We start from the raw sequence: 25,974 nt of genomic DNA on the forward strand, positions 1-25,974 counted from the left end.
CTTATCCAAAGGTTTTCCCCCTCTGCCAGCCAGTTGGCACGTCTCTCTCGGTTCTGCTCAGTAATGTCAAAATATATAAACACATATTACAGAGAGAGAGAGAAATAAAGTTAAATATTTGTGAATATCAGACTTCAGCATTTGCAGTCATCCCTCGAATGGTTTGCAATGCTTCCCCCCTTTTCTCCACCCTCCAAACAAGCCAGGAGGAGAACACAGAAAGTTCATTGTTGCCGCACAAAAGCCAGAACACAAAAAGAAAGCCTCTTTGTTGTTATAGGACTTCCAAGGCATTTGGAGACGGCAGCCGGTTTGCAAGCGTCGCCTAAGTGGACCTCAGAAGCAAAACAGTCCCAGCAGTCTGGTACAAGATTTACCGATTAAAACGATTGCCTTTCACTAGAAGGGCAGCGGAGAGCATCTCTGCAGGATGTTAGGTGCAGTCCGTGGAGAGGTTTAGTGAAAAATGCAAAACTGGAAGCCATTATTAATGGCAGGAGGGGAAGGGTGCTGGAAGCCTCCGCTGAGGACAGCCAGAAAATGTTAATTTAGCACACTGGATATTTTGCTGAATAAACTGGAATGCCCGTAACTGAATTCCACTTGCATTCAATGAGCTAGTTAATTCTTTGTTTTTATTTTTTTAAACTGTGCGCCCAGAGCTAATTTGTCAACATTTAATTGCTCGTTTTAACATTTAAAAAAAATCACTTAATTTGAATTAACATGCTTTGAGAAGCATGAGAAGCATTTCTCAAAATGCAGGATTCTCACCCACTGCAAACTCAATTTTCCTTCCCTTTGGGTAGGGAACTGCCCTGCAATGCATTCCTATGAAGAGCGGCAGACAAATACTTTCAAAGCTCTTCCAGGACTTCTGAAGCTGACTTTCGGCCCTCTCCCCTCCTCCTTCATACCTGCCTGACACCATCACTTCAACCATTTCCGTTTCACGTGTGTAAACAGGCAACTCGTAAGGTAATTCCTAAGTCTATCACGAAGAAGGTTTATGCAAACATATCGTGAGCTTCCAAACCGGCAGGAATAGGCAGACTCCAGAAGAGAAGCAAAAAACTTTGGGCCAATGCAAAGTTCACATTAGAGAGAGGCAGTGTGGAGTAGTGGGTAGAGTTCTCAGTAAGAAACATGGAGACTCCAGGTTCAAACCCCACTTTAGCCACAAAGCTCAGTAGATGGCTTTGGGCAGCTCAGACATTCGCACACTCCATCTTAACCTCAAGAGTCGTGTGTTCGAGTCCCACGTTGGGCGAAAGATTCCCGGATTGCAAGGGGGTTGGTCTAGATGACCCTTGTGGTCCCCTTCCAGCTCTACGACTCATTCTCACAGCCTAACCTATCTCGCAGCATCGTTGTGCGGCCAAAAACGGGGCAGCAGAACTGCGTTTGGCTGCCGCGACCTCCTTGGAGGAGAAGGTGTAACGTAAGAAGGGAATATACTTACGGGTGAAATCGGAGCTCAAGGCCAAGCTGGGTTTGATGCCTCCTCCTCCTCGTGAGTTTTCCTCGTCCGAGTCCCAGCCTGAAGACGCCGACGAGGAGGAAGAGAAAGGGGAGCAGGAAGATGAGGAGAAGTAGGGGGCGTCGTCTTCCAGTTCATTATATTTTCTTTTTAACACCCCCGTCATGGTTAGCGAGAGGTTTTCATATAACTGAAGAGAAAGCAGAGGAAGAAAGGGAAAATGAGTGAGCAATCTTTTGGGTCACACTGGGGATGAGTCTTTGCGATAAAACACGGCGAGAAAACGAGAGACAGAGAGAAATCTGTCTTGCTGTTTGCTGCGAGCCACGCAGCCTTTCAAAGGGCGCTACAGCTAATCAGAACAACTTCCTTCAACTACAGTGGACGCTCTGGTTGCGAACGTGATCCGTGCGGGATGCATGTTCGCAACCCAGAGAGTTCGCAACCTGTGTCTGCTCAGGTTGCGATTCGGTGCTTCTGCGCATGCACGACTGCCGAAACCCGGAAGTAACCCGTTCCGGTACTTCCGGGTTTCGGCGGTCCGCAACCCGAAGAAAACGCAACTTGAAGTGTCTGTAACCCGAGGTACGACTATACTGCCTGCCAGACGTGGCTGGACTCCCAACTTTCATTATCATCATCCCATGAAGTGATGTCCACCAACCTGGGTGGCTTTGAAAGAGGTTTAGACAAACCTATGGAGAATTCGGCTCTGCGTGGCTACTAGCCACCATGGTTAGGTGGTCACTCCACTGTCGGGAGGCAGCATACTTCTGATTACAGTGGTGACTTAATTCGTTCCAGAGGTCCATTCTTAACCTGAAACTGTTCTTAACCTGAGGTACCACTTTAGCTAATGGGGCCTCCTGCTGCCGCCGTGCAATTTCTGTTCTCATCCTGAGATAAAGTTCTTAACCCGAGGTACTATTTCTGGGTTAGCGGATTCTGTAACCTGAAGCGTCTGTAACCTGAAGTGTCTGTAACCCGAGGTACCACTGTACAGTATACCAGTGGTTAGAATCTCTTTTCCTGCAAATCCTGTTAACTCTATCAGCTCAGCTCTCCCCTCGAAGGCCGGGGGCTGGGAATCGCAAGAGCAGGCGCCGGCAAAAATCACGAAGCGGGAAAAACCATGAAGCCAGCTGATGCCTCTACTAATCTCCTTCTTTCCTCCAGACATTGTGATATGTCGGTATATCGTGATGTTTATCCAGTGATACATCGCAATGTTGAAAACCAGGTATCGCCCAGCCCTAGTGAACAGAAGCCATTTCTACCCTTGGGGTGGCCAACCGTGTCCACAACATGCTTTGGGAACAGGCTGCCTAATGCAGATTTCTGGACCCTTTCCCTGTGGAAGTAGTGCTGCGATTCCTGCAGTGCAGGGGGTTGGATTGGATGACCTTTGGGGTCCCTTCTGACTGCGATTATACGAAAACATAGCCATTCTGCGTGGAAAGCGCCAATGGGAGCCAGGATCCAGAGGGTTGGTCCGCTAGGTTTGTGTGTGGCCCAAAGGACACGCCTCCCAAGTTCATTTTGAGGCCTGGGCTACGGTTTCAAAATGGCCACGCGACTAGGGTAGGGGGGGGGCAGATGTTCAATAAAGCAGAAAGCACCCCCCCCCCCCGTAGCACATGGAACTAGCCAAACTGGCTCCTGTCTAATTGCTGCCGACAAGCTGAGTGTTCCTGTAGACGAGACTTGCAAAAGTCGGGAGGAGAGGGGGGGCGAACAAAGCCAGAACATGAATCCGAGCACAACATGTTCCTCCGTAAGGGAGCCCGACGTCTCGCCTGTGCCTTTAATGCAAGCCCCTCGCTGCATTAGCTCATGCTAATTAAACAAAGCCAATCTGCAGGGAAGGCAGCCAGGAGCAGGTCCCTGGTGGGAAAACGCTGGAAAAACACAAAACACCCAAGCGCGGCAACAGACCACGGCAGAAAATGCGGGAGGTGGGAATGTTTGCCACAGATCCACTCTGGATTATAAACCCTATTTGCTTCCCATCAGAAGAGTTTTCCCCAACCGGGCGCCCTTCATATGTGCTGGACTACAACTCCCAAACAATGGGCGCCGTAGCGCAGAGCATCTGAAGGGCGCCCGGTTGGGGAAAAGCAGCGTTGGAACAACAGGGCGAATGCCCCCGAAAGTCAACCGCCGGCGGTGTTTGGATTGCTGCATTTTCTTCGTTCTTTCCCAACTGTCCAAACAAACAAAAACCCACAAGCCCTTTGGAGATTTCTGGCCTGTAGCTCCTTTGGAACAACCGAGGAGACAGAGTGTTCCTGTGCAAATTGCACCAGCTCAACAGAAACCGGGGAAGGGAAAAACGGGGGGGGGGGGCGCGACTCGCACAAGGAATCAATGCTTATTTGTCACCCAAAGCAAAAGCCCAGCCCCAATCTCTGGCTCAAAACATCCCCTCCCCAGCTCCCCGTGCAATTTGCAAGCATGTAATCTCTGTCCTCCAACCAGCCACCTCCGCAAAGGTGTCTGCTGCAGTCGCAGCCCACAGGTGACATCCGGCCCCCAGAGCTCTCTGACTTGGCCCCTTGCGGCACACACTTTTCTCTAATCTTTCATGGTTCAGAAGTTCACAAGGGAAAGAGCCAAGTTTGCAACTGCATTTCCTAGACATGTCACTGGTATTGCTATCTGTTACAGTCAGGAAAGGAAAAGAAATCTGTTTCTCATCCATCTCTCCCAGGGAAAGCAAGCTGTGGGGGCCACAGTTTGGCAACCCAACTGCAAGGTTGGCGATCCATCTGGAGGGCACCACGTTGACTTAGCCCTATTTTACGTCCAAAGTGGGCACCTTCTGAAGCAAGACCTATTCACCCCACACCTATGAAAGCCTTACTTCTGGGCAGTGGAACATGTATCGCTAAGTGACACCCAATTGTGCTGGCCAGTGTTAGAAAGTCAGGTATATAAAGCTAAATGGCTCCTTAAACCAGGGTCACCTAAACAGTCACCAAAATTCACCAGAATTCTACAGGGTGTATCGCTGGTGTGTGAAAACGGTCAAGATCCAAGGACTCCCAGGCATGCACCTCCAGATGGAGGAGTCATTAAGCCCCATCCTGGCGCCAGGGCATCTTCACTTGGTCGCAAATGGTTGATAAAGGGTAAAGGGACCCCTGACCATTAGGTCCAGTCAGGGCCGACTCTGGGGTTGCGGCACTCATCTCGCTTTATTGGCCGAGGGAGCCAGCGTACAGCTTTCGGGTCATGTGACCAGCATGACTAAGCCGCTTCTGGCGAAACCAGAGCAGTGCATGGAAACGCTGTTTACCTTCCCGCCAGAGCGGTACCTATTTATCTACTTGCACTTTGATGTGCTTTCGAACTGCTAGGTTGGCAGGAGCAGGGACTGAGCAACGGGAGCTCACCCCGTTGCGGAGATTCGAACCACTGACCTTCTGACCGGCAAGTCCTAGGCTCTGTGGTTTAACCCACAGCGCCACCAAGTGCAAAATGTGCCTGGTGAATTTTGGCAACAAAGGTTTGGACCCTAAACAGGCAGGATATTAAATAAAAGGTAAAGGTACCCCTGCCCGTACGGGCCAGTCATGTCCGACTCTAGGGTTGTGCTATCATCTCACTTAAGAGGCCGGGGGCCAGCGCTGTCCGGAGACACTTCCAGGTCATGTGGCCAGCGTGACGAAGCTGCTCTGGCGAGCCAGCACCAGCGCAGCACACAGAAAAGCTGTTTACCTTCCCGCTAGAAAGCGGTACCTATTTATCTACTTGCACTTAGGGGTGCTTTCGAACTGCTAGGTGGGCAGGAGCTGGGACCGAAAGACGGGAGCTCACCCTGCTGCGGGGATTCGAAACGGCCGACCATGCAATCGGCAAGTCCTAGGCACTGAGGTTTTACCCACAGCGCCACCCGCGTCCCGATATTAAATAGAAACCCTCATTTTATTTCCCCCACTTTATTTCCCAGAGTTTCTTCAACCTTGGCTTTCCTTTGATATTGCTGGACTGCAACTCCCATCATCCACAGCCTGATGGTCATGGATGATGGGAATTGAAGTCCACTAAACTAGCTGAAAGGCAAAACAAGAGGCCAATGTTCACCGGGAAGGTGGGGCAGCCCGTCCCCATGCCGCAGTTTGCCCCCACCCACTTTGAGTTCAAGCTCCACCCACGAATGACGCTTCACACCTTTTGAGTATTCGGCACACTGAGCAGCATTACGGCCGAGACCTAGTCTGCATTTGCTTGGTGGCCATTATCAGCCGGACCGCACGCAACCTCACAGCTCCAACTGAGCACCTTACAAAACACCAGACGCCTCTGGCTAGCCTTGAGCGGAAGCGCTTCCTTGGATGACTGCAGGAATGTTACCCGACAAACCTTGGCCGCCTGCTGGTGTGTGCAGAGGAGCCCGGGCACATTTTGGGTAAGGATTTCTGGGTGAGCAAGCCCTCGAGCCTTAACAAGACTTCCCCCAGCGTCCCTCTTCTTCCCGCCAGCCCTTCAAAACACCCAAACTCCGCTGAATTTGCTGTTTGTTTACCCTGAGCCCAGACGGAGAGCAAAATGAGGCATCGCAGCTAGGCTATATTACTCACCCGGTGATCAAAAGCAGGGCTGCTGAACGCACCGGTTCGTCCGCACCGGGCACCGAAATAAAACCACAAGTAGATAACAACAAATTGCAAAGGCAGGAGGGTGAGAAGGTGCTAACATTTTATTTAAATTTATCGGGGTGTGTGGAAATGAAGATCTGGCAGAGCAAGGAGGCGGGTTCGAACCCTTGCTTTTCTACTTGCAAGGAATTGCGTGTGTGTGTGTTGTGTAGGGGAAAGATGCCTCCCAAACCCACCTGCAGTCGAGCCCTGCAGAAACATCACACAAACACACACACCACCAAGGCAATACATAGAATCAGAGTTGAAGGGTCATCTAGTCCAACCCGCTGCAAGGCAGGAAAACTCCACCCAACCTCTGCTTAAATACCTCCAAGGATGGAGAGTTCACAACCTCCAGAGGGAAAACTGTTCTACTCAAGCCTTCAGAAGCCCTCAAGCAAAGGGCACTTGCCTTGGGTACCCATAGCATTTGAAAGGTTAAATATATTAGCTATCCCTGTTTCACCAAAGGCCCAACTGGGCTACCAGAAAGAGTTACTTGGGCACATCAATTGTGTGAATCCTAGATGGGGAAGCAGGCTGTCAATTGCTTTGCCCGGGTTTCTGCATATAAAGGCAGCCTTCAAGAATACGATAGTTTATTTTGCTCAAGCCACACTTGCAATCTATGTCCTTTAATTCTGATTTTATAATGAATTGATTTTAGAATGCTGTATTATTTTACTGTTGTTAGCCGCTCTGAGCCCAGCTTCGGCTGGGGAGGACAGGATATAAATAAAATTATTATTAATTAATTATTATTATTATTATTATTAATTCAGAACTATGATGCTGAACTAAGGCTACTCAGGAACGGGCACTCTGCACATGGTCAGACAGACACATCTTATCAATCCCTCCAGGCGGCCCAGGGCCATCTATTTGTGGGCCCAGGCTAGCAATATTGCTTTTTTAAATAAGATGGAGAGAAGAGTTTTAAAAGGAATGAGTAGATTAAGAGGGAAAGGAACCCCTACAGCATGGCCAAAAGCGATCTCCACAATTTTATTGCACCGTCGATACAATATGCACAGATCAGGCAATGCTTTATTCGTAATTAATGTGGAAAAGGCTTTTAGGGAGATTTTTCTCCCCTGCTCCCCCCTTAAGACATCAATCCCATTGTCTCTCCCCCCCCCCCCCGCTTTTATTAGTTTGAACTGGAACGGTGCCCAGGTAAAGTTTCCAGAGGGCAACTTCACACATTACGTGAAAGGAAGTGCAGTTTAGCTGCTCACCCCCCATCCTTGGTCCCTGGCCCCCTTCCAGATCTCCCTGGGCCACACAACCCCCATTAATCTCAGCCAGCAGGGCCAATGTGCGGAGCTGAACTCCAACAAGACTATTCCTAGTCCAGGGCTAAAATAGGAACAAACTCCCCTCAGCCAGGAAAAGGATCTAGGAGTCTTGGTTGACCACAAACTTGACATGAGCCAACAGTGTGATGCAGCAGCTAAAAAAGCCAATGCAATTCTGGGCTGCATCAATAGGAGTATAGCATCTAGATCAAGGGAAGTAATAGTGCCACTGTATTCTGCTCTGGTCAGACCTCACCTGGAGTACTGTGTCCAGCTCTGGGCACCACAGTTCAAGAAGGACACTGACAAACTGGAACGTGTCCAGAGGAGGGCAACCAAAATGGTCAAAGGCCTGGAAACAATGCCTTATGAGGAACGGCTAAGGGAGCTGGGCATGTTTAGCCTGGAGAAGAGGAGGTTAAGGGGTGATATGATAGCCATGTTCAAATACATAAAAGGATGTCACATAGAGGAGGGAGAAAGGTTGTTTTCTGCTGCTCCAGAGAAGCGGACACGGAGCAATGGATCCAAACTACAAGAAAGAGGATTCCACCTAAACATTCGGAAGAACTTCCTGACAGTAAGAGCTGTTTGACAGTGGAAATTGCTGCCAAGGAGTGTGGTGGAGTCTCCTTCTTTGGAGGTCTTTAAGCAGAGGCTTGACAACCATATGTCCGGAGTGCTCTGATGGTGTTTCCTGCTTGGCAGGGGGTTGGACTCGATGGCCCTTGTGGTCGCTTCCAACTCTATGATTCTATGATTCTAGGAGTTCACCAGGTAGCGCTCTCAGCAATGCACATATGAATTGCTTTGGACGTTCAGGAAAAGGACTGACATTTCGAAGCATATACTAGGTGCAGAATCCAGAGGAGGGCAAACAACAGAGCATGTATTGGCCCGAGGCACCAGTTGCGTCAGATCTGAACCGGAATAACCAGATCGGAGCAAACCAAATTCCCTCCTGTAAGCTTCGAGGGCTCCTGAATCATTTGGGCACCAAAACGTGGGAAGAAGAAGAGGAGTTTGGATTTGATATCCTGGTTTATCACTACCGAAAGGAGTCTCAAAGCGGCTAATATTCTCTTTTCCCTTCCTCCCCCACAACAAACACTCTGTGAGGTGAGTGGGGCTGAGAGACTTCAGAGAAGTGTGACTGGCCCAAGGACACCCAGCAGCTGCGTGTGGAGGAGCGGGGAATCGAACCCGGTTCACCAGATTGCAAGACTACCGCTTTAACCACTACACCACACTGGGAGGCAACTGATACCCCAAAAGGGCACTGCAGCTAAGGCCTAAAATCCAGATTTCCATGCAAGCCATGAAGGTAGGTTTAAGAATAAAACCATGTAACAATAACTACTACTACTACTCTCTCAGATTCCTGCATTGCAGGGGGTTGGACTAGATGACCCTAGGTGTCCCTTCCAAATCTATGATTTCCTACTTTCTGCTCTCGGAAAGGAGATCAGAAATGAGTTTTTATACAAGCACCCACATCCTCTCATGGGTGGAAGGCCCTTGCTTCCAAGGGGGGGTGGCCCGTCGCCACTCTGCATGATCCACTGCTCTGGCCTTCCAATCAGCCTCGTCTCGGAGTGGGGGGGCAGCGATTCTGCCTCCCTCCACCTGCAACAGGTGAGTGTATGACCCTATTGGACCCGAAGAAACACCTAGAACAGCTGCTTATACTGGCCCTTTTTAAGGTACTCTAAAACCGAAATTATTTGGGAGTCTAACAGTGATGCGCAACATTAATGATTATTCAGAGAAGACCCCCAAACAGATGTGCCTGTCCATCAATTCCAATGGGCCACCATGGAGCAGAGTGCGGCTTGATATCACCGCACAAGCACCTTCAATCTGAATTCAGAGCAAACTAAAAGTTTCTTCCGTTATTAATAATTTGGAAAACACTGGTCTTTAAAAAACAAAAGTAGAAAAGGGTCTGGCTGGGGTGGAAAAGACTGAGCTTGGTATTGTATAGAAACAGATTTTTGCATCTCATCTCCCCTTGCAAAACTGCCAGAGCTGACATTTTGTTCTGGGCTCCAGCTCCGCTACTCATCTCTTTGACCAAAAAGAGACAATCCACAGCCCATTTTTTTCCCCTTCCCGTTAACAAAAAAGTACATCACGGAGCGGATCAAACCCGCAGGAATTCCTCTTTGGCACAGCCAACTTGGCGTTATCCTGGGAATACTTTCTAACAAATATTCAGCCCAGATGTGCATTCCACTCCGATCTGAACATCCAGCTTTCAAAAAAAGAGGGGTGGAGGTCGTGGAGCACAAAAGGAAAGATTTTTTTGGGGGGGGGGGAGAGATTCACTGAACAGAAACCGCTAGCTCTCCTGGAAATCTCTGAAGCGTGCAGGAAAGAATAGGGGGGGAGATGGGGCTAAAAGGGGAGAGACAAGCTTGCTAACCTCAGAAGGCAGAAGTACCCTAGAACACAGGATATAAAAGTTTCACAGGGGAGCCTGAGGCCACAAAAACGCAACAATACCACCTGCCTGAACACACACCTTGCCCCTCGGTTCTCAAGAATATTTTAGCAAAGCCACCTTCTGCAGGATTAGGGGACGGAAAGCTTCCCCAGAGGTGAATTCCAATTCTGTCACAGGAGAGCAGAATCCTGCAACTCTGCAGAACAAGCGCATCAGGAGCTGTTCGCCTATGGCGAGTTATGGCCTTCCCCAAGCATCCAGGCTGAGAAAAGCTATAAAGAAGCTGGTGCTCAGGTTGCTTCCTGTGGGGTGGGGGACGAATGTAAACACATTGAACACAGGATCAGGCCAAAGGTCCAGCTTGACCCTGTGAAATAGGCCAAGAGGCTTTGAGTTTCCTGACTGAGTGGGGATTTGAACCCTGACCTCCCAGGTCCTAGTCCGACACGCTAACCACTACCCCACATTGCTTCCTATGGGGCAGCTATATAAATTAAATAGGTAAATATGGGGAAAGCAAAATAGAGAAGGATCTGAACTACCTTTCTTGAAGCTTGAATACGTTTAATTCTGGATTTGTTTTAATGTACAGTGGTACCTCGGGTTCAGTACTTAATTCGTTCCGGAGGTCCGTTCTTAATCTGAAACTGTTCTTAACCTGAAGCACCATATTAGCTAATGGGGCCTCCCGCTGCCGCCGGAGCACGATTTCTGTTCTCATCCTGAAGCAAAGTTCTTAGCCCGAGGTAATATTTCTGGGTTAGTAACCTGAAGCGTATGTAACCTGAAGCATATGTAATCCGAGATACCACTGTATTGTACACCACTTTGAGGTCCCCCCCCCTTTAAAATATAAAGTGCTATAGAAACAACAACAACAAATTCCATTGCAAAAAGAAACACTAGTATCTAGACTTTCCATTGTGGTGACTGCAAACCCGGTTTAAGGTGCCACCTGGCAATTAGCTCATTTATTTGAGTTCTAACGCTGTTCTAAAGAGCGCTTCATCAACGGAGATTGATTTTAAGCTCACGTAACCCCAAACCTGTTTCAACACGAAAGGGCTCGGCTTCTGCAGCACGCAGAAAAATGGTGCCTCTGAGGCACGTGCAGAGTGCCTTTCCCCTCACCACAGGGCAGCCACAGCCCACCTCCCTCCCCAGAGAACACCTGAGCTCCAGGTTCCCTGCTTGCCCACCTCTCGAGGGCAGCTCCTGGCAGGCCTGGCAGCCTTGATTTGGTAAAGGTCATTGTTTGCCAAAAGTGAAGCCAAGGACATTTGGCCAGGGGGCTTTGTGTTTACAAAGGAGAGCCAAAACACCACTGAGCAACCTTTGCAACCAAGCCGCCAAGACTGCAGCAGCCTTCTCCAAAAGCTGGCTTCACGTCTGCAGAGCTGGTGCCAAGTGTGTGGGTGCTCAGATTGGGCACAGAGAGAGAGAGAGAGAGATGATTTACAGTGGAGTGGTACTCTGAGAAAACAAGCGATCTCAGAGTCGATGGCACCAAAACAGCCGCCCGCGTCTCCTCAGTCTTCTGGGGTGTTAACACCCACCTACATGGGAGTTATTTTCAGAGCCTGGTGCCATAAATAACAGCACTCAAGTTTCCTGAAGTGGGGCGGGGGGAGAACCACTTTCAAGAACACACTCGAAGAAAACGTTCAGAGGATTAAGAGAATTCACTCTCTTGAGGGCAATGGTAGAAGCTGATACAGTGGTACCTCTGGTTACGTACTTAATTCGTTCTGGAGGTCCGTTCTTAACCTGAAGCACCACTTTAGCTAATGGGGCCTCCCGCTGCCAGAGCACGATTTCTGTTCTCATCCTGAAGCAAAGTTCTTAACCTGAGGTACTATTTTTGGATTAGCAGAGTCTGTAACCTGAAGCGTATGTAACCCGAGGTACCACGGTATATAAGCTAGGAACCAAATGGTTCCTTAAAGTTAAACCAGGGTTGCAGTTGCCAAAACGGAATTCTTAGTTGCCATCTTTGGGTAGGTAAAGGTAAAGGGGTTGCGCGCTCATCTTGCTTTATTGGCCAAGGAACCTGACGTTTGTTCGCAGACAGTTTTTCCGGGTTATGTGGCCAGCATGACTAAACCGCTTCTGGCGAACCAGAGCAGCGCATGGAAACACCGTTTACCTTCCCGCCAGAGCGGTACCTATTTAACTACTTGCACTTTGACGTGCTTTCAAACTGCTAGGTTGGCAGGAGCTGGGACTGAGCAACTGGAGCTCACCCCATCGCGGGGATTCGAACCGCCAACCTTCTGACTGGCAAGTCCTAGGCTCTGGGCTTAACCCACAGCGCCACCCGCGTCGGTAGTCAGGTGCAAAATGCACCTGGCTGATTTCAAACACTGGGCCCTGGCTTGTGAGGTTTGTGTACGAGAGCCAGACCACGCATGCAAAAGGTTCAAACCCTGGATGTGGACACAGGATGGGGCAGACCTCGCTCTACATACCAGTTCTAGACAGCACTGGAGGAACCTGAAGCAATAGTCTGGCCTCATACGTTTCCTTTGGGGTCAGGACAGAATTCCACCGCCCGCCCTAGTCAACTGGCTCCGGAAATATACTAGGCGTGGGGATTGGCCACTGGAGAGCCCTGGGCTAAATCCTGCAGTCCAACTTGAGGTAGCACCTGAGGCAACCCTGCCTGCAAAGCTGTGAATTTGGGGCTCTGTGGGGAGGGAAGTTAGGACGCTGGTCCCCCAAATTTCATTTTACAAAACCAAACTAGGCAGGCACTGGAAAGCTCCAAGCAACCATCTTTGCCAACCTTGCAATTTAGCCCACACAAAAAAGGCCACCTTTTTCCAATTAGAAAGAAACAAGTTCCTTTCCTGGTTACCTGGAGGTATTACCGACTCACCATAGGTGAGCAGGGGAGAGGTTACACTGAAAAGCTTTCTTGTCACATCCACAGACCAATGATTCAGTGTGTGCGTCATGCAAGTATTTGGTTTTTTTTAACGTTCTCCGACTGCTTGCACACCTAGAAATGTGATGCTGGTGCCCGTGAATGTAAAGATATTCTTTCCAGGCCTGAAATACACACTGGAGCCACACATAAAAAGGAGAGAGAGAGACGGAATAATTCTGGTGCTTTCCTTTAAAAATATTCCAAGCTACTTCATACAATACTTTGCATATATATGTGTGTGTGTGCTGGGAAAAATGGGGAGGGGGGGGGATTTCCACAGCAGCAAAGTTACTTTTTTCCTACCTTCACCCTGTGATTTCCCATGTAGATACCACATTGGGAAACCACCAGAAACGACCGCACAGAAGGGGTTAGATTCAAGAAGTCCCCTTTGCGCACAGAAAGGGACTCAGCAACCTTATTTCAAGGAACAGTAAATTGGGATTCCCGCTCCTTCAAGCGGTTCCCCCTTTTTTTTTTGGTTAACTTAAGCCGACTATAAGGTTTCATAATCTCTCTCTGCTGCTAAAAATAGAGTCGGGACAGCAAAGGCTAGAAAGCACACGTACGTTTCACATCCCAGAATAAAAAAGCATGAATCAGTTGCAAGCAGAGACCGGTGAGACAACCGAGCCCCACCCGCCAGAAAATGCAGGCAGCGTTTTGTCCGGGGAGACTGACCGAGGGCTCAGGAAGCCACGATAGGAACACGCATCACGGGAGAAAACAACTCATGGGCGTAATTCAGCCGCATGCCCCAGTCACACAGGGCGCAATCCTAGCAGAGACTCCTTGGCACAAACCCCGCGGAGACGAATGGGAGTCACACGACCAGGCCAGGCGACTTGGAAGGGGCGCGCCGATCATCTGAGCATCGTTAGAACAAATAAAGACGGCAAGTGCCCAGTTAGGGCTAGGCAAGGGAGACAGAGGTGCTAGATTTCACAGAATCATAGAATTGGAAGGGACCTCAAAGGTCATCCAGTCCAATGCAGGGATCTCAGCCAAAGCATCCACGACAGACGGCCGCCCAATCTCTGCTTAAAAACCTCCGAAGGAGAGTCCACCACATTCCTAGGGAGTCCGTTCCATCATTGAACAGCTCTTACCCTTTAGGTGCAGGAGAAGCAGTGTGGTGTAGTGGTTAGAGTGCCAGACTAGGACCTGGGAAAGCAGGGTTTGTATTCCCACTCGGCCATGAAACTCACTGGGTCGCCTTGAGCCAGTTACTCGCTCTTAGCTTGGCCTACCCCACGGGATTATTGTCAGGAAGAGTTGTAGGCCACTTTGAGCTCCCCGGAGAAAGAGTGGGGTATAAATTTAACAAATAATAGTAAGTTCAAATCCTCACCAGTTACACACTCAGCTCATCCACTTTACTCTCAGGGCTCTTGAAGAAGTAACCTGGAGTAGCCCTTAGACCAGGGGTCCGCAACCTTTTTCAGCTGTGGGCCGGTCCACCGTCCCTCAGACCATGTGGTGGGCAGACAATTTTTTTGGGGGGGGGGAATGGACGAATTCCTATGCCCCTTAAATAACCCAGAGATGCATTCTAAATAAAAGGACACATTCTGCTCATGTAAAAACCACACTGATTCCCAGACAGTCCACGGGCCGGATTGAGAAGGCGATTGGGCCACGTTCGGCCCACGGACCTTAAGTTGCCTACCCCTGCCTTAGACATATACCTATCATCATCTCATTGCAGGAAGGGTGGCATATTAAGCTGTATGTCTGCACAAATTTGCTATGTTGTTTTTTAAAAGGCAGAAATTGCTTATCTAGTTTTGCAAAAAAAAAAAGTCAGAAAAAGGTAGGAGCAACAAACTGGACTTCTGGTTGCCTGTGGTGAGGATGGAAAACTTCCAGGTGACCAGTAAACAAGATTTGCAACTTAGCAAAGGAACGTACGGCTTTTTTCTCTTGGAGCCTTGCTTGCAGGCTGTGCCAATGCAAAAATCAGGAGGGAGGGCCCCTGAAACGTTCGTACAACCATAGAACAAGCTTAAGATGCCATAAATGCCATTTTAAAACTTGCTCTCTGCATCGGGAACACTCAGCACATCTTTCTACAAGACCTCAAAGCTTTCTCTGCAACCAGCCGCAGGCACCAGGATAAATCTCCCTCTTTCCTAATCCGGCAAAAAACAAAACCTGAGAACACACTTCGGGGCCCTATAGACCTATGCAAGGAAGCCCAGGGGTTTTGGTTTATCAGGATCAGAATTCAAGTTCCTGGGAATTCCAGCTTTCATCAAAACAGGAAATGAAGTTTCTAGCAATACCTGGTGAAATCTCAGAAAGGAAAGGGTTTTTATTCAGGAATTTCTGGCCGGCAGGGTTCACTCTCTTAACACTCCACCCCTCTTGAATCACTGGAGCAGAATGCATTATGCAAAGAGTGTCGATGCTAATTTGCTTTCATTTCCATAATTCATTCAGGTCACAGGATCCAGCTTTTCTTGCTGCAGGACTTAAGAGGCATCCAGCTTAACAGCAGAACTGCCACGTGCAACAGGTACTCCAGCAATGGAGACACCTCCATTTTCCCTGCAGCAAACTGGGAGCGGGGACCGGACCATAAGTTCCCAAACGAAGCCCTTCAGGCGACACAGAGCTAGATGTTTTGCAAAACCTAGTGAGTGCCTGCTTGTGTGTTTGCCTTGCACGCAAAGCCCCCAGGCTACGGTTTGATCTGCCTGCATTTTAGCAGGAACCGACTCTTTCCATTTCCTGAGCCGGATTGCGGGCACCCCAGGGTGCTCACACCTAGAGCAGCCCCTGGTTCTAACCTGACAGGCTCCCTCCACCCCTCTCCGTAGTTTCCCCAGTGCCTACTCATCTCTCCAGCTGCACTGGATTTATGAAGCAACTTGCGTGGCTGCAGTAACTCCCGGGAGCCACTACAGTCACCCAGAGGCTTCTGTTTACACAGAGAAAGGCGTGGCGGTGGTTTGCAGGCTCCTGCCCGATTCAACCCTCAACATTATTGGTAAAGGCGAACGGCCGTGTTAAAAGATGCCGGCAGCAGAAGCAAGTGACTTGGTTGTTAATTCTTTTAAATCAAATTCAAGCGGGGACGGAAGACAAAAGATACAAACTGCCCTCAGCGTCTAGGCAAATCCTCTATTTGATTACACCTGATGAATAATGCAAAGCCGGTTACCTTGTTTGTCCTCTGGTGGGTACACTCTGTTTTACCTCTGACGCGTCAGCCTCCTGCTCTTAATAATGCAGGAAGAACTGGGGGGGGGGGGTCTAACCGCCTACTTGCTGCATGCCACAATGAAGTCCCTGAATCTGAATGAGATTTCCTACTTTCCTTCCAGAAAAAAAGAACTGAAAAGCAATTGGGGAGGTGGAATATAAGGTGGAAGAGAATCTGCATCGGAAGTTACATGCAAGCATGCAAGATACAGTGGTACCTCGGGTTACATACGCTTCAGGTTACATATGCTTCAGGTTACAGACTCCGCTAACCCAGAAATAGTGCTTCAGGTTAAGAACTTTGCTTCAGGATGAGAACAGAAATTGTGCTCCGGCGGCGCAGTAGCAGCAGCAGGAGGCCCCATTAGCTAAAGTGGTTCTTCAGGTTAAGAACAGTTTCAGGTTAAGTACGGACCTCCGGAACGAATTAAGTACTTAACCCGAGGTACCACTGTACATGCAAGGAAGATACATGTATCAGAAGATACATGGAAGCAATCCCTGCAGATTTGCAGGAAAACGCAATGGACATTTCTACTGGGTCTGAACTTCTTTTCTGGTGATCTACACTTTTATGCACGAAGCAGAACAGGAAAGCTACAATGGGGGTGTGCTGAAGAAATTGAGTCATGAACCCAGGAAGCAGTGTTAAACATCAGCCAGGCACCAGCCCAATTGTGACCACATGACGATCTCTGGGTGTCAGGTGACTTGGAGAAGGATCTGAAAGATTTTCCTTGCCGCTTGAATATGTTTTGTTCTGGGCTGTTTTATTTGGTGTTCAATGTGTTGTAAACCGCTTTGAGATTTGTTCTTTAAACTAGAAAGCGGTATAGCAGTGAAACAACAACAAACTCACTTGAGGGGGTATGTCACTTACTACTGGCCCAACTCACAAGGTTGTTGTGTTGGCAAGATAATGCAAATGAGGTGCTCTGAATACCTCAGCGCCAATGTTAGCCCATTTGGGCCTGGTAGGGCAGAACACACAGAGACCCACAAGAGGTGGAACCAGAGCCAAAGGCAGGCAGAACCATCCCCTGATTTGTGGTAAGTAAGAAAGCCACCTGGGGGCCTCCTGGCTTGCAAGTATTACATGTGAAAAGGATCTAGGGGTCTTGGTGGACCACAAGCTTAACATGAGACAACAGTGTGATGCAGCAGCAAAAACACGAATGCTCTTCGGGGCTGCATCAACAGAAGTATAGCGTCCAGATCAAGGGAAGTACAGTGGTGCCCCGCAAGACGAACGCCTCGCAAGACGGAAAACCTGCTAGATGAAAGGGTTTTCCATTTTGGAGGCGCTTCGCAAAACGAATTTCCCTATGGGCTTCCTTCGCAAGACGAAAGCCCATAGGGAAATCTCTGGGACAGCGGGGAAGCGCAGCGCGTCTTCCCCACTGTCCTTGGACCTCCTCCGAAGGCTGGCGGTGGGGCGGAGAGACGTCCTCGCGCCGCCAGCCTTCGGAAGGCTGTCCTGAAGACTTGTGGTGGGAGGAGGGTTTTCCTTCCCACTGCCAACATTCAGAATGCTGTTCTGAATGTTGGCGGTGGGGAGGAAAAACCCTCCTCCCACCGCAAGCCCCGGGAACAGAGGAGAAGCGCTGCGCGCCTTCCCCTCTGTTCCCGGACCTGTCCTGAAGGCTTGCAGTGGGAGGAGGGCTTTCTTCCCCACCGCCAACATTCAGAATGCTGTTCTGAATGTTGGCGGTGGGGAGGAAAAACCCTCCTCCCACCGCAAGCCCGGGAACAGAGGAGAAGCGCTGCGCGCCTTCCCCTCTGTTCCCATACCTGTGCTGAAGGCTTGCGGTGGGGAGAAAAGCCCTTCTCCGCACCGCCAGCCTGGCAAGCGGTCTCCATAGGAACGCATTAATTGATTTTTAATGCATTCCTATGGGAAACCGTGCTTCGCAAGACGAAAAACTCGCAAGAAGAAAAAACTTGCGGAACGAATTAATTTCATCTTGTGAGGCACCACTGTAATAGTTCCGCTCTATTCTGCCTTGGACAGACCGCACCTGGAGTCCTGTGTCCAGTTCTGGGCACCACAATTTAAGAAGGATGTTGACAAGATGGGATGTGTGCAGAGGAGGGCAACCAAAATGATCCAAGGGTCTGGAAACCAAGCCTTATGAGGAACTGTTGAGGAATCTGGGCATCTTTAGCCTGGAAAAGAGGCGACCGAGAGAAGCAATAATGGCCATCTTTAAATATCTCAAGGGTTGTCACATGGAAGATGGAGAAAGCTTGTTTTCTCCTGCTCTGGAGGGTAGGACTCGAACCAGTGGTTTAAAGGAGATTCCAAGCATCAGGAAGGATTTTGTGACAGTAAGAGCTGTCTGACCGTGGAACAGACTCCCTCAGGTGGTTGTGGACCCTGGAGGGTTTTTAAGCAGAGGTCGGATAGCCATCTGACACGGATGCTTTAGCTGAGGTTCTTGCCTTGCAGGGGGTTGGTCTAGATGACCCTCAAGGTCCCTTCCAACTCTACGATTCATGATTGCTGGGCTGAGATCTGGAATAGCAACATTCCAGTCGTGCTCTAAACCACCACACCAACAACCACGTCAAGAGAAATAGTGAGTCCCCTGAGATTGCGGGGAAGGGGGGCAACCTGGATCGGAGACAGACTTGGGTTCGAGAGTCCCCTCCTCCGCTGTGGACAGTCTACAAGACTTTTGCCACCCAATCTCAGCCTCTATTCTACTCCCTGTAAAATGGGAACAGACCTCACAGGGCAGAGCGGTGAGGGGCAGGCGCTTTGCAAATTGACTCAGCTACACGACAACAGATGATTCGTTCCCTAATAAACATAATCAATATCTCCTGCTTGCTGCTCCAACTTAAGTCCTCCCGCCCCCCCCCCCCGCTCTGTAGGCACCATTGGGGAACCCTCAGCCAAACGGACAATGCCTTCGTCCTGACACAGACATCTGTTTTCTGCAGCAACAGATGCCAAAAGGGTATCCGTTCGTAACTCGAGAGGGCACCGTGTTAACTGTACTTCCCTCCAGCGTATTATATTCCTCGATGGGGAGGGCGATGAGGGCACTTGGAAAGAAAAAGCTTGCTTTAAAATAATAATAATAATAATAATAATAATAATCCCCCCCTTATAATTGCAAATTAATGCTTCCATTAATGCTTCCACACTAAAGCAATGACTAGGACTGAAAACAAGCAAAAGAGGCAGAGCTGATGGAGACCAAGTCATTGCGCAGGCTGCTCCTGTTGCTTCAGAATACAAAGACAGTGTGGTGTAGCAGTTAGAGCAGTGGTTCTCAAAGGGTGTGGTGGTGAGCAAGAGAATTAAGTCATATCCAGGACAATCCTAGTTTGTTTTCCAATGCCTTATCAATAAAAATATTTGGTGCGGTGCAAGCAAATTGTTAATCTGAAAGTGCAACCCTGAAAGTTTGGGAACCACCGAGTTAGAGTGTTGGAGATCACCAGGGTTCGAATCTCCACTCAGCCACAAAGCTCACTGGGTGAGACCAGTCACGGTCTCCTAGACTAGCCTACCTCACAGGGTTGCTGTGAGGATAAAATGGGGAGAAGAACTGTGCAGGCTAACCTTGAGCGCCGAGGATGACAGGTGGGGTATACATGCAAAAATAAAAAGACTGAGAAAGAGAAACAGGAACCTAGAGACCCTCCAAATGTTGTTCATGGCGCTGTGGTCTAAACCACTGAACCTCTTGGGCTTGCCGATCGGAAAGTCGGCACTTCGAATCCATGCAAACAGGGTGAGCTTCCACTCCTCTGTCCCAGCTCCTGCCAGCCTAGCAGTTCGAAAGCACACCAGTGCAAGTAGATAAATAGGTACCGCTACGGCGGGAAGGCAAACGGCGTTTCCCTGTGTTCTGGCTTCCGTCATGATGTCCCATTGCACCAGAAGAGGTTTAGTCATGTTGGCCACATGACCCAGAAAGCTGTCTGTGGACAAACGCCAGCTCCCTTGGCCTGAAAGCAAGATGAGCGCTGCAACACCATAGTCGCCTTTGACTGGACTTAACCGTCCAGGGGTCCTTTACCTTAGGGATTTTGATTTTTAGTGCAGAAAAACTGGCAGTGGGGCAGAAGCAGGGGCTTCCACAGGTAACACCCCCCCCCCGCCATCCCTGCAAGAGAAGCCACGAAATGTCATTCATATCAACTTTGGGCCTCCAGGACTGTCAGAACGGCTTTTTTATTATTATTAAAGGCTTTGAGAAGGCAAGTAAAAACATGAGCCCGCATCCTTCTCTGGTCTCAAGTCTCTCTCTCCCACCCACAGGAGTTTCACCAAGTAAACTCCTCCTGATCAGTCCTGCCTTTGCACCAGTAGGTGTTGCTGTGACTGCAAGAGAAAGCAAAACCAGCTTCCCTGTGGCTCCTTCATCAAACAGCAACCGGAACAGAAACTGCTATTCCTTTCTTGGTCTAGGAGAGCGAGAAATGCAGAAAGAAGGAAAGGCAGCCTTCTTTGTCTGGTTCTGCTCCCATCCAAGGATGCAAACTTCCAAGCTGAGCAGAGACCTGACAGGCAGGAAGAGTCACGTGTCCTCAGAGATGCAGAAAAGCTATACGGGTGTAATAAATGAGTCACTTAGCACATCACAAAAGGCTGTGCTGTAGTAGGAAAGGAGTGCATACCTCAGGACAGCTGGGCAGCCCAGCCCAATGCATATTATTACATTCTTATTCCAAGTGCAATGGACTTGGGCCCTTGCAAGTACGCAGCCTCAAACTCAAAACTCTGCAAGCAACCACAAAAGGAGAAGAGCGAAGGAAAACAGTCCCCGTCGCAGCAGCACCAACGGCAAACCTAAGATCATGCGTTTGCAGCTACATTTTAACTTCTGCACAATCTACCCAGAAGTGGAAAAGCGACCATGTGCAGCTCACGTGTGAGTTTTCCCCTTGCTGCAACAACAATATGCATTTGTGACAAAAGGGTAATTAACTTCATAAGAAACAACTATGACCAGGGGGATATGAACCCGATGCACGTAATCCTACTGTCTGCTGAACCACACTAATACGCTGCAAAATAAATGTTAATTTCCACAGGACTGTAGAACTGGAAGGGACCCCAGGGGTCATCTAGACCAACCCCCTGCAATGCAGGAATATGGTTTGCCACCCACAAAAAAAAGAGTCTGCCTGCTGCATCACTGAATGATGCCCTGTTCTGACCTTGCCTCTGATGGGGGTGGGGAGAAATGCTACTGTGGTTCTGCACTGTGTGCATTGACACCCTTCAATCACTCCCAACACAGAGGCGTAGTAGAATTGGCCACAAGCCCCCAGAAGGAGATTGCCTGCCGTGTCTCTGGATGAGTGCCTGTTCTGAGCTTGCCCTGGAGCCAAGAGACATTCCCTGGAGCGGCTTGTGCTGAACAGCGAGGGAGGTGGGGTTACATGGGAACCAGATTCAGCTTCCGAGTGTGTTCATGAGCACAGAGCGTCCAGTTTTACTTTGAGGGAGGTGGGGGAGTGCATGCCTCCATCGCGAGACATTTGGACAACACTGCTATGACACGGCTTTGAATTCCAACGACGTTATTCAGTGATGCAAACCAGACAGGCTGCCGTTGATGCAATGCCATTGACAAGCAACTGTGATGTTTCAAAGAAAACCCCAAGAACCTATATTTAAGCTGCCTTGTGGGTGACTCACATCCCTGGCATCAAACTCCTGCTAAAGCACAAGTATTTCCCCAGCGTAACTATGACACATGAGGAGGAGGAGGAGGAAGGACTGATGACAACAAACCTGGGTGGGGTGGGGGGAACTGTAAGAAAGAAAATCCTGAGAACATGGAAAACAAAAATTCCAAAACTAGTTACGTTTTCCAATAGTGGGGGTTGTTTCCACAATGGTGAAGTCTCTTTCTCTCTCTCTCTGGTTCCAGGAAGGCTGAGACCAAGAAACAACACATTTTATAATATAGTATCTGCCATTCTTGTTTTGGGTTGTTGCTGCTGAACACAATCTGCCTCACATTCTTTGCTAAGATCGCCCCAGGGAGAGATCTTGCCAGTCCCTTAAGAGATAGCCCAGCGAGGAGCCAAATATCATTATCTCCCAGGGCTGGAGAATTTGGGCAACTCAATTAACTTCTTTTGAACTGTTTTTACAACCCATCACTCCAGGACCTTAAAGGGGGGGTGGGGGTGGCGAATGGGAGGAAGAAAGCGCGGCGTTGGCTCCCTAAACAGATGCTCGCAAGAATCCAGGTTATAATAAACACACCGTGGCCAGATCAACGTGAGCGGCGGGAATCGAAACCGCAGGCGCCTCGGCAGAGATCAGGTGCAAACAGGGAAACGAGGAGTAAGATCGTGGCGGGGGTGGGGGGTGGGAATCAGGATACGATCCTGGCTGCCGCTAGACAATAAGGAAAATGAAGGAGCCGCGCTCCCCAGATCCCCAGCCGGGGAAAGTCAGCGCCTCGACGGCGAGGAACCTCGACGTGAGCACAGCAGGAGTCCGGAATCTTCTCAATGTTTCCACTCCTAAGGAGGCAAAATGCCTCCGGAAGAGTCCACTTAACACGATCAGAAGTGTGACAGCCAGAAACGAGCCACTTTCCCGTCCCCCAGACCCAGTTCAGCACATCGGCGCACCATTTGGACACTGCGCGCCCCCTTCCGACCGTCGGAACTCCTCCAGCCGCCTCTAGCCCGCTCTACAGCGCCCCCTAGAGGGTGGGCATCGCCTCCCCCACGACCCTCGCTCCTCCGCCCGCTCCGACGTCTGCTTTTCCAACCTCGATTTAACTCCGTTTCACTTCAAATCAACCTCATTTTCTACCCTGGCCGTGAACTGCTCCCATCCATCACAGTCAGAGGTCCCGAGCGAGCCCCGGCCGACGCTCGATGAATCTGCCCCTCTCTTACTCCCCCCCGTCTCCAGGGCGCCCCCTGTCGGGCTCTCTGAACCGAAGCCCTCCGCGCCCGCAATCCAACCTGGACCAGCCCCAACTCCCGCCTCTCTAGCGCCCCCTCTCCCTTGATCCAACGGCTGCAGCCGCCGGGGTGGGGGCAGTCGCCCGTCTCGTTATGGCCCCTCGTACCCTAAGTTAGTACCCCGCGGGAACACGCCCCCCAACCCTTCTTCGGGGCGCCGCGTCCCCCGCACCCCACCGCCAGCGCTCTAAGCCCCGAGAGCGCAGCGCAGCGCGGGCCCCCGACGGCGGCGAGCCGAGCGGACGCAGACACTCACCGGCGCCGCTGGGGGCTCCTCGGACGGCGGCGGGGAAGGCAGGCAAGCCAGCCGGCTTGGGAGGAAGGAGGCTCGGCTGGAGAAAGAGGAGGAGGAGCAGGAGGGCGAGACGGCGCCGCTCAGGCTTGCATCGCCGTCGAGACTGGCGGCGGCTGCTGCTGCTGCTGCGTCCGAGGCTGCGGAGAGACTGGCTGGCTGGCTGCGCCTGGCGCTGGACTGCTCTGCCGTCGCTCCTCCTCCTTCCCGGCTCAGCTGCTGCGCTGCCCTTTTTCGTCAGTGGAAAACTCCTGCGCTCTGACGCAGGCGGTGACAAGGGAGCCTCAGCCAGAGACAGCGAGCCGGAGCCCGGCCCGCTCCCAGCCCACACGCCGCTTCCTCCCGGCCCGCCCTCCTTCCTTCCAGGAGGACGAGGAGGAGACGAGCTGCCCAGTCGCCTCCCTCCCTTTTTTCCCCGGGAAAAAAGCGCCCGGATTGGTGGAGCGGCGCCTGCTTCTGCTGCTCGCTGCTGCTGCTGCTGTGTGCGGATTCACACGTGAACTGGGAAAATGCGCCCGCTGCGTGTGCCTGTGGCTGCACGTGCGCGCCTCGGCCGGAGTCGCTGAGTGGCTGCGAAGCTGGGCGCGGGTTGGGTGTGCTCAGCGCTCGCGGGATTTACTTTCGAGTAAAACGCCGCGTTTGCACGGGATTGCAGAAGGGGGAATTGGAGGGGGCGGGGAGAGTTGTAAGTAGATGTACCTATAAAACCCCACCCCTCCATTTCCTGCTGAGTTGCATCGAGTTTACTCGGAAGTAAGTTTTACTGGTTTCAGCCCGAGCCAGCTTCCAAATGGAGAGCCCATCAGAGAGTTAACAAGCATTTGGGGCAGATGGTAATTCTTGTTCATGAGCCCATATACGGATTTTACTTGAGAGCAAGGGTCATATCACTCGGTGGGACTTGCTTCTGTGTAAACAGGCATAGGGTAGTGCTGTGGAGTTTTTGGGTGGTTATGCTTATATAATTTTTATTCTTTTTTTAAAAAAAATATAGGATTAAAAACACACAAATGTGTTGTTTTTAACAAAATCATTGGGTTTGTGGTTTGTTTTTTTACAGCTTGCTGCCTTTGAGCCAACCTGGTCAGTGGCGTAGCGTGGGTTGTCAGCTCCCAGGGCAAGGCAAGTAATTTGCGCCCCCTAACAAATGGATTTGCGCCCCCTAACATGTGGATTTGCGCCCCCTAACCCCCAGATGTTGCGCCCTGTGCGGCCGGCCCCCCCTGCACCCCCCACGCTACGCCACTGAACCTGGTGCCCTCCAGGTATTTTTGAGCTATGACTCCCATCAGCCCCTGCTGGCACTGTCCTGGGAGTTGTGGTTGATACCATCTACCCCTTCTGTGATGGGGCTTTTCCTAACCAAGCCCACATAAGCCTCAGAGATGTCAGTGGTAAGCCTTGCCCGATGCCAGTTTACTAGGACCAGAACCCCAAACATTGGGGCTACTTCCTAGGAAAATATGCAGAGCATTGACCCCCTCTTACCAGGGACCAGTTAACTAGAAAGCTGTTTTTTTGGTGGCCTGACTTTACCTGCTTTTTGCCCAGGCTGAGCCAGGCTATGTCGGTAGCTCTGTTGGTCGATCAGGAATCTCATAATCTCAAGGTCGTGGGTTCAAGCCTCACATTGGGCAAAAGATTCCTGCATTTCAGGGTTTGGACTAGATGAGCCTAGCGGCCCCTTCTGTGATTCCATATAGCAGGAAATAAAGATCACCTACCTCAAAAGCTTACGGCAAACCTGTTGTCTCCTTTTTGCTTAAAAAAAACAAAACACCTACACACATTTCTGGGGCCTGCATAAAATATTTTTAAGCATGTTTATATATATACAGTGGTACCTTGGGTTAAGTACTTAATTCGTTCCGGAGGTCCGTTCTTAACCTGAAACTGTTCTTAACCTGAAGCACCACATTAGCTAATGGGGCCTCCTGCTGCCGCCACACCGCCGGAGCATGATTTCTGTTCTCATCCTGAAGCAAAGTTCTTAACCTGAAGCACTATTTCTGGGTTAGCAGAGTCTGTAACCTGAAGCGTATGTAACCTGAAGCGTATGTAACCCGAGGTACCACTGTATATCTGTATTTCAGTTTACCCTGCATAATTTCATCTCTAGTGATATGCTCTTGCACCCATTTACACACATAGCACATGGAAGACCTGGCCAATTCAGCCTTCTGCTTCCAAGATTATACCAGCATTCATTTTCAGGTTTAGCTGCATGGAGAAAAACCTTTTTCTTTCAATGTGAATCTCTGGATTCTGAATCTGGCCCCAGTACCAAGGAGGACGGAACTGGATGTGTTGTTGGAGATGCCTGTGTCAAAAGCAGCCTCAGGCCCTGCGGATTGGATCAGGCCAGGCCGCCTTAGCGCAGCTTAAAAATTAACAAACCAGAAATCTCTCTCTCCCAGTGCTGACTCTCGTGATTCAAACCACACACACCAGTTCCTATAAACCGAGGAGAGGGAAATGTACAGGCTCCTTCCTGTATGGTGCCGATATGTTTTCCCCTTCCGTGGCTAATTGCAGCTCTGGGGGGCAATTTGCATCGAGGAACCTGTGCGAGGAGGGAAGGTTAATCATGCTTGCGCAGCACAAACATGCAGTGTTCAAACACAGAAGTGGGAATGACAGTTTTCTTTTTATCAAGAGGACTATGCCCAGCACATCGGCAGAGAACCCCACCACCAAATGAGTTAAAGCTAAAGGGACCCCTGAC

General features: G+C 50.2%; 1 protein-coding gene across 1 annotated transcript in view; it reads right to left on the bottom strand.

Annotated features, from left to right (window-relative positions):
- Positions 1 to 23,584, bottom strand: part of CSRNP1 (cysteine and serine rich nuclear protein 1) — a 36,610-nt gene extending 13,026 nt beyond the window's left edge. The window contains exons 1-2 of the mRNA XM_081882427.1: positions 23,214 to 23,584; positions 1,463 to 1,670 (exon numbers count right to left, since the gene is read on the bottom strand). Coding sequence (XP_081738553.1) covers positions 1,463 to 1,646 — 184 coding nt within the window. The 5' untranslated portion in view covers positions 1,647 to 1,670; positions 23,214 to 23,584. The remainder of the gene's footprint in view (positions 1 to 1,462; positions 1,671 to 23,213) is intronic.
- Between the last annotated feature and the right edge of the window lie 2,390 nt (positions 23,585 to 25,974).

This window comes from Podarcis melisellensis (genome assembly GCF_964234715.1).
Source record: "Podarcis melisellensis genome assembly, chromosome: 12".
Taxonomy (NCBI): domain Eukaryota; kingdom Metazoa; phylum Chordata; class Lepidosauria; order Squamata; family Lacertidae; genus Podarcis; species Podarcis melisellensis.